The 9,223-nt window shown below is 41.7% G+C and overlaps 1 protein-coding gene and 1 pseudogene across 2 annotated transcripts in view; one reads left to right on the forward strand and one right to left on the reverse strand.

The window, feature by feature from the left end:
• YME1L1 (YME1 like 1 ATPase) overlaps positions 1-8,340 on the reverse strand; it is a 30,697-nt gene extending 22,357 nt beyond the window's left edge. For both annotated transcript variants that reach the window (XM_068987503.1, XM_068987502.1), the window contains exons 1-2: positions 8,121-8,340; positions 1,170-1,301 (exon numbers count right to left, since the gene is read on the reverse strand). In XM_068987503.1, coding sequence (XP_068843604.1) covers positions 1,170-1,301; positions 8,121-8,153 — 165 coding nt within the window. In that variant the 5' untranslated portion in view covers positions 8,154-8,340. The remainder of the gene's footprint in view (positions 1-1,169; positions 1,302-8,120) is intronic.
• Positions 5,001-5,503, forward strand: LOC138091591 (cytosolic iron-sulfur assembly component 2A pseudogene; annotated as a pseudogene).
• Positions 8,341-9,223: the final 883 nt, after the last annotated feature.

A 9,223-nucleotide genomic window follows, 5' to 3' on the forward strand; every position in this document is an offset into this window, starting at 1 on the left:
AGCAGAGACATCACTTTGCCGACAAAGGTCCGTCTAGTCAAAGCAATGGTTTTTCCGGTAGTCATGTATGGATTTGAGAGTTGGACCGTAATGAAGGCTGAGCACTGAATAATTGATGCTTTCAAACTGTGGTGCTGGAGAAGACCTCTTGAGAGTCCCTCGGACAGCAAGGAGATCAAACTAGTCAATCCTAAAGGAAATCAATCCTGAGTATTCATTGGAAGGATTGACGCTGAAGCTGAAGCTCCAATACTTTGGCCACCCGATGCAAAGAATTGGCTCACTGGAAAAGACCCTGATGCTAGGAAAAATAGAGGGTAAGAGAAGGGGGCAACAGAGGATGAGGTGGTTGGATGGCATCACTGACTCAATGGACATGAGTCTGAGCAAACTCAGGGAGACAGTGATGGACAGAGAAGTCTGGCTTGCTGCAGTTCATCGGTTTGCACAGAGTTGGACACGACTTAGCAAATGAACAACATATAATGTTCTCCGCCACAGTCCCTCAAATGAGGACTAAGGATATAAGCCATTTACAGGCTAAAGAGGCTTCTGTGAATCTTAGCCACATATTATAGTGTTTACTATGAAAAATGTATTCTGAGCTATAAGCAACTATCCTAGTAATAAGTTTTGTAAACACAAGTTACTAGATTGGCAATTTGCTATATACCAGACCACAATGATTTTATAATTCTCTGAATACTCAAAGCACAGTTTCATAGCTAATACATTTCATTTTCAGGTGTCTGTGTTTCAACTGTTCAATTGCCCTGAAAGCTTCTATAAGGCAGCATATAATAACTTCTTGCTCTTCTATCTTCCCTGAGACTTGTGGGGCAGTTGTGGAGTTAACTGTGGGATCCCTGCTACCACTGAAGCAATACTAAAGAATACTTAAACGGTATCACACAAGTAGTAACATAGGAAGTGAATACGAATACACTACCACACAAAATTTTTTATAAGATAAATGTTAAAAATAGGACAAAGTAATATTCTACACATACAACAAAGCCAGAATTAGATGTCTTTAATCCTACAGAGATTAAGCTGAAGACAGAAATCACCCTGCTACAAATGCCTAAACATAGAAAGTTATTTCAGGCATGTTTACAATGTACTGAACCAAAAAAGCTTTCTCACACATCCAGGGTAAAAACTCTTACCTCATTGGTGGGGGCCTCATGCTCAGACACTACATCTCGATGCTGGTTTTGAGAAATGGATGCACTGACAGAAACGGGTGTCTTTTTCGGTGAATGGAAGGCATTGATGAGATGACTCAGAGGAACTGTAACCTAAAAAAAGATAAAAGCTGAAAATCAGCAGTGCTTTTTAGAATAAAAACAGCAAAAAAAAAACACTTTTTATTGTCAGAACTGGGGATTGTACAAAGTTAAACATACATTGTTTATCAAAACTATACATTAAAAATTGTAAATACTCAGATTATTGCTGGTCAAAAACTACTAACTTTCAGGATAGTATTGGGGGTATATACAGCAAAAGTAAGGCAAAGAAAGGCAATACACCAAAGAAAGGCAATGCCAAAGAATGCTCAAACTACCGCACAATTGCACTCATCTCACACCCTAGTAAAGTAATATTCAAAATTCTCCAAGCCAGGCTTCAGCAATACATGAACCGTGAACTTCCTGATGTTCAAGCTGGTTTTAGAAAAGGCAGAGGAACCAGAGATCCTATTGCCAACATCCGCTAGATCATCAGAAAAGCAAGAGAGTTCCAGAAAACATCTATTTATGCTTTCTTGACTATGCCAAAGACTTTGACTGTGTGGATCACAATCAACTGTGGAAAATTCTGAACGAGATGGGAATACCAGACCACCTGACCTGCCTCTTGAGAAACCTATATGCAGGTCAGGAAGCAACAGTTAGAACTGGACATGGAACAGACTGGTTCCAAATAGGAAAAGGAGTACGTCAAGGCTATATATTGTCACCCTGCTTATTTAACTTCTATGCAGAGTACATCATGGGAAACGCTGGGCTGGAAGAAACACAAGCTGGAATCAAGATTGCCGGGAGAAATATCAATAACCTCAGATATGCAGATGACACCACCCTTATGGCAGAAAGTGAAGAGGAGCTAAAGAGCCTCTTGATGAAAGTGAAAGTGGAGAGTGAAAAAGTTGGCTTAAAGCTCAACATTCAGAAAACGAAGATCATAGCATCTGGTCCCATCACTTCATGGGAAATAGATGGGGAAACAGTGGAAACAGTGTCAAGACTTTTTTTTTTGAGCTCCAAAATCCCTGCAGATGGTGACTGCAGCCATGAAATTAAAAGACCCTTAGTCCATGGAAGAAAAGTTATGACCAACCTAGATAGCATATTAAAAAGCAGAGACATTACTTTGCCAACAAAGGTCCATTTAGTCAAGGCTATGGTTTTTCCTGTGGTCATGTATGGATGTGAGAGTTGGACTGTGAAGAAGGCTGAGCGCCGAAGAATTGATGCTTTTGAACTGTGGTGTTGGAGAAGACTGTTGAGAGTCCCTTGGACTACAAGGAGATCCAACCAGTCCATTCTGAAGGATATCAGCCCTGGGATTTCTTTGGAGGGAATGATGCTGAAGCTGAAACTCTGGTACTTTGGCCATCTCATGCGAAGAGTTGACTCATTGGAAAAGACTCTGATGGTGGGAGGGATTGGAGGCAGGAGGAGAAGGGGACAAGAGAGGATGAGATGGCTGGATGGCATCACCGACTCGATGGATGTGAGTCTGAGTGAGCTCCGGGAGTTGGTGATGGACAGGGAGGCCTGGCGTGCTGTGATTCATGGGGTCGCAAAGAGTCAGACACGACTGAGCGACTGAACTGAACAGCAAAAGTACTAAAAACACATATATTTCATTGTTGTAGCAACCTAACTCTGAGGAATTTATTCCAAGGAAATAATCTGGTAAGTAATAACCTATGCTTGCATATCCCTAGATGATAATTTTCATCAAAATATCTTAAAATTTATGCAAAGCTAGAAATGTCCAAGAATAGGGGAGTGGCTAAATAAACAATACCACAAAATGAAATATCTCACAGACATGAAACAAGCAAGCATATATCCAGAATTTTGTAATTTTCAACTTCCCTACTACACCACCCCATCCTATTCTGAGCCACCATCATCTCTAAGTGGATTTTTTTTTTCGGTACATGGATTTTTAAAAACAGCAACCTAACTTCTCCCTGAATCGCCTCTATTAAAGCCAGTCAGATCTCATCACTCCTCCGCTCAAAACTCTCCAATGGCTTTTCTCACAATAAAAGTTGATGTCCTAACAACGATGACTCCCTGGCTTTCTCACTTCTGTGGCCTGGTCCACCATCAAGTTCCCCTTTACGCTCTCTGCTCTGGGCCCCCTCAGCCCCTGTGCTGTTCCTGGAGCACGCCTGGCAGGCCCTCACTCACGGATTCTGCGCTGCTGTGTACCCCCACCTCTCCCGATAGTCACAAAGTTTGCTCTCATGCTTCCTTCAGTACTTAACTCAAAAGCGACCTTTTCATGTGTCTCTTCCCTGGCCAACCTACTAAACCACCCTCGCCTAAGAAATATTCCTTACTGCCTTCCTCTGCTCTTTCTTCTTGACATTTATGTTATCTAACACACTTTATATATTTACTTGTTTACCTATATACTGTTTACCAGAAACCTCAACCTAAGTCCCCTTATTAGCATAAATCCAGGTGGGTGATCCAAACAGGGGCTTTAAGAATAAACACACACCTATCACACAGGAAATTTCAAGGGCTTCAGGAGCTCTGTGCCAAGAACTGGGAACAAAGACTAAATATTTTTATTTATTATACCACATTCTCCCACTGGAACATAAGTTTCATGTCACAAGGGATTTTTTTCCTGTATTTTAATATTTTTCTCTGTTTATACATTAATTTACAATGTTTTAACATAATACACACCTTTGATTTTATTTTTCTCTTTCTCTATTTCATTCAATACTGTATCCCAGTGCAACAATAATGTGCACAGTAGTTGCTAAATAAACATTTGTTGAGAAAATGAATAAACTAAATGGGCTCTTACCATGAAAGGTTTTATACTATATGCTTTACTTAACTATCTCATTTAATCCTCATAAGAGACAAACACGTTAGTTACTTCTATTTAACTGATGAAGAGAGCAAGAAATTAGATTCAATGTCATGTTCCAAGTCATTCAGCAAGAAAGTATAATATTATTGGAACGATTCTAACCCAGATAATCTGACTTCAGTTTCCACTTAAAGATTTTTCATCCCATGGTTACTGATGCAGAAGTAAAATCATAATATTGTTATATGAAAAAAGCAAGCTATAAAACTTTATGTAACTTTTTTTTTTAATTATGCATACAGAACTTTCCTGGTGGTCCAGTGGTTTGATCCCTGGTCTGGGGAGATTCCACAAGCCACAAGGCAACTAAACTGGTACGCCACAACTACTGAGCCCAAACACTTGAGTCCGTGTTCCTCAACAAGGGAAGCCCTAGCTCACTCCAAGTAAAGAAAGCCCAAGCACAGCAATAAAGACCCAGTGCAGCCATGAATAAATGAATAGTATCCATACACACATTTGTATAGAGTTAAAGGGATGAAAGAAGCTATTCTAAAATGCAGTCTCTTGGAGTGATGGAATTATGGGTGATCTTTATTTTCTGGTATTTTTCTTTTCAGCACTTTTGGCAATGAGTGTGTATTATTTTTAAGAGTCAAAAAGAAATGATAAGCTCTTTTAAAGCTGCAGGAATCAAATTAAGATACATGTTTTCTGCCTGTACCTTTTTTAATTACTTATATCTCTTCTCATTCAGTAAAGAATTTAAATTGCTGTTTCCCTAGGTCCTCTGGAACAATCCATCTGGTCCCACCTATTATCTGCTTCCCTGGACCTTTAGGCTTGTCTTGGCTCATTTGAAGACCAGGCAGTTGATAAATCCTGAGGCTCACTGCTCAGACTGGCTCAGGTAGAATGCAAGAATGGGGCAAGTCTCCGGACTGCTCTCCTGGACACTGAGCAGAGTCCTGTAGCTCTCAGACCTCTCTGAGTGGGGAGCTGCCCAGCAACCCCGCATCATGGAAGAGAAAAGAGCTAGAGGTTTATGACCTGATTCAAACTCTCCGGGACACAGAGAAGCCCAATACTTTAGAAGAAATGGAAGTGGTAACAGAAAGTTGTGTGGAGGTTCAAGAGATAAATGAAGACGACTATGTGGTCATTATAAGGTTCACGCCAACAGTATCTTATGGCTCTTCAGCAACTCTTATTGGGCTGTGCTTAAGAGTAAAACTTCAACAGTGTTTACCATTTAAATATATGTTGGAAATCTAAATTTCTGAAGGAATCCATTCAACAGAGGAAGTTGTGAATAAGCAGATAAATGACAAAGAGCTAGTGACGGCTGCAATGGAGAAACCCAGCTTAATGGGAAATCATGAAACAGTGTGCCCTTGCACCTAAGAGCTGTTTTAAGAGCCACTAAACAGTAATCATTTGATATATTTGTTTAAACTCTTTGTAAAATGTAGAAGATTCATGTTTAATACATAGCTGATTTGTACCTCAGAGCATTTTTTTAAAGGATGATTTCCAAGCAAGACTGAATTATAAGGTAGTACCTAAGTCTGTTCAGTGTCCAACATTCTCAGGATTTGTAACACTTAAATGATTAGACTGAAAAATATTTTTTAGTTATTATATGTAAGATGAGTTGCTATTTTTCTGATCCCTATTATGATACACCTGCTTTTCATGTCAAATATTTACTATGCCCAAATGTATTAAATCTAAATCACTCTGTAAAATAAATAAAATAGACATGATTCTTGTTAAAAAAAAAAAAAAGAATTTAAATTGCTGGTCTGATCTCTTCTCAATGAAAAACTTGACCCTCTGTCATACAATTTAAATTCAACTGTATTAAACCAATTAAGCAACCAGGAAATACAAACTGTGTTCTGGGCTTCCCTGGAGGTGCAGTGGTAAAGAACCCACCTGCCAATGCAGGAGAGGCAGGTTTGATCCCTGAGTCAGGAAGATCTCCTGGAAAAGGAAATGGCAACCCACTCCAGTATTCTTGCCTGAAAAATCCCATGGACAGGGGAACTTGGCGGGCTACATCCCATGGGGTTGCAAAAGAATCAGGCATGACTGAGTAACTAAACAACGTTACTATCTTCCACAGTATAAAATGCATAAGAGTCCTACGTGACCCAGTTAGGACTGCCTATAGTACATACAGCTCCTTCATTATCTCTACCAACATCACACACCACTAACTCCACTTAGCAATGATAAATTCTCCTAATATGGGATCTTCTTGATACCATGGGCTTCCCCGGTGGCTCAGTGGTAAAGAATCCGCCTGCAATGCAGGAGACGCAGGAGTCACTGGTTCGATTATTAGGCTGGGAAGATTCCCCGGAGGAGGGCATGTCAACCCACTCCCAGATTCATGCCTGGAGAATACTAAGGAGCCTGGCGAGCTACAGTCCACGGGGTCGCAGAGTCAGACACAACTGAAGCAACTTAGCATGAATGCACACTTGATACCAACTTCCTGCAGGTTCCAAAAGGTTTAATATTCAGCACACCATGTCAAATTTTTTTTCAAATGATTGGCAGGACTCCACCACACCCTAGTAACACCTTCTTGCAGCCAGCTGATCAAACCAGAAACATCTTTTTCCATCATCTCTGATGAAACTCTATTCTTTTTTCAAAATAAATCTCATACCCTCCTTTTCATAAACACTGTCACCCCTTAGCAGTGCATTAGCCCCTCTCTGGATTACTGCAATAACAACCTTATCTGAAAACACCTCCACTCTTGTTCTTCCACATTCTCCACAGAGCAAGCCAGTATTACTCTGTAATAGACTGTAATGTAAATCTGATCATGTCACCCCTTAACATGTTTAAAAGAATTCAGTGGTTTCCAACAAATTGCAAATGAAATTCAAAGTCCCGTATTACAACTCCCTGTATTATATTTCAAGTCCTCTTTCCAACCTCCTTTCTGTCATTGGCCCTTTAATCACCAACTAGGCTCTAGCCACACTGGCCTTATTTTTGTTCCTCCAATCAGCTAGGCTTGTCAAGATCTCAGAACCTCCAGATGTTCTGCCTACCTGTTCCTGTCTATTCACGTGGCAAACTCCTACTCATGTTTTATTTCACATCATCATTAAAGTTCCATATTTTCTTTGTCCACCTAGTACATTACTGAAATAAATAAACTACCACTTTTTTTTAACCCAACGAGTACTAGCAAAACAAAAGCGAGTGGAGGTTACACAAAGGGGCATAATGATAATCTTAAACCAAGGAAAACTAAAGAATGTCAAAGATATTTTGAAAACTGAATGTATACAAGAACTGTTTATTTGCAAAACTGTGAAGAACTCTCCAAAAAAAAAGTTACCATCAAAAATGATTTTTAAATGAACTAAGAACAAAACAGTCACAGGTGATAACTCCTGAGAGAATTAAAAATAAAACCCTTGGAATCTTTTTTCTCTGCTCTTTTGCTTCATAAATGGAAAGATGACGAGGAGGCTGAATCAAAATTTTAACTGCAAATAATAACTTAAAATATATATATTAGTTATTGTTGATTTAAAAAAGAGAGAGAGAGAAAGCATTCATAGAAGCTTGCAAATTTCTTCGCATGTCTGGGTTAAATGCCATTTAAAAAAGAGAGAGAGTCTGGGTTAAGAGTACCAGTCTTTGAAGAGGCGGAAAGACAGAAAAGAAACATCACTTGCTCCCTCTACAGCTATGATAGACTTTCCTCCTACCCACTCCCCAAACCTCACCCCAGAAATGCTTAGCACTAAACAGTGCCAGATGGATTTTCCAGCAAAATTCCACGCAATCAAATCGGTAAGCCAAGATCTCCATCACGCTCGTACTATACTTAGGCTTCTTCGTCAGCCTTTTACTCAGAGTCGCCCGATCTTTTCTCAACACCAGGACTCCAACTGGAATAAACGCTTTCCTCCTACGACCCCTTAAGGGAAACTGCTTCCAAGAAACGCAAATGGCAAACAGCCCGGAGCAGGGCTGGGACAGAAAAATAAACTGGATGCCGGACCCACCTGGGGCTGCACGGTGCTCGACAGGGAAAACATCTTCTCCAGGCTGTCAGCGACCTCACCCGCCTGCCAAAACTGTCCCGCTTCTCGGGTCCGGCGGGGAGGCGCTGAGCCCTCTTCTCCCTGTCTTTTCTCTCTCCGCGATCACTCTTCCTAGAAGCGGAAAATGGCCTCCCCAGCCTACAGCTGCTGCAACGACAGGCAACCCGCCCCGGAAGGCAAGGCGCTAACGCACCAGTACTTCCGGGGCAGGTGAGGTCGTCACCCTGGGCAGCTGACGCCCCGAAATAGTTCACTTTCACATTAAATAATACACGCTCCGGAGCCCCAAAGCTTTCTGGCTGTCGTTTTCTTTTTAAAGGGGAACGGCATCCACCCCGTTAAATCTTCCTCCAGCTTTTTTATCAATACTTCCGACATATTCTCCTGTTGTGACTGGGCCTTGAGCCATAATACGCTCTTTTGCAACAATTTAGTGCTCTTTATCTTCCCCACAATAAATAAAAAACTTCCTGTTACAGATAGGCAAGTTACACCCAGTTAAAATATCAAATTACAGGACCAGGCATGCGCTTCCTGCTCTCCACATGAGCTTCCAGTTTCTCCACATTCTGTGATTTCACTGGTCACGAATTCACTGACCAGACCGAACTGGTTTACATTTCTCCCGCGGGTGAGAGGCCCCAAAGAAGTCTGGTGGTTGTCTTTTAAGTGGGGCAAGGGCAGGCCCCACCAGCCTCCTTTGGAGATTGGGATAAAAAACTCTTTAAGTCCCGTTATTCAAATTACAGCCCCCAAAGTCCCTTTTCCCATCGGCCAAAAACTGTCGTGCCGTCCCGTCAGCGCGAATGAGGTAAACCAGCCGCCGTCAACCTGGGGCACCCTGTGGTAGGTTCAAGAAATTCCCGAAAGCCCCGCCTTCACGTCCATCGGCTTCTGCGTCGACAAAACGAAGGTGACGGAGGCGGAGATGCGCATGGATGGGCGCGGCGTGGGCTGCGACGTAGTGACATCACTGATACGTGCTGCGTGGGCGGAGCCTCACTTTGAACCTGGTTGGCGGGAGTTGCGGCTCCGGAAGGGGCCTTGGCCGGTGATAGAGCCTT

The sequence above is a fragment of the Capricornis sumatraensis genome, chromosome 15 (assembly GCF_032405125.1).
Source record: "Capricornis sumatraensis isolate serow.1 chromosome 15, serow.2, whole genome shotgun sequence".
NCBI lineage: Eukaryota > Metazoa > Chordata > Mammalia > Artiodactyla > Bovidae > Capricornis > Capricornis sumatraensis.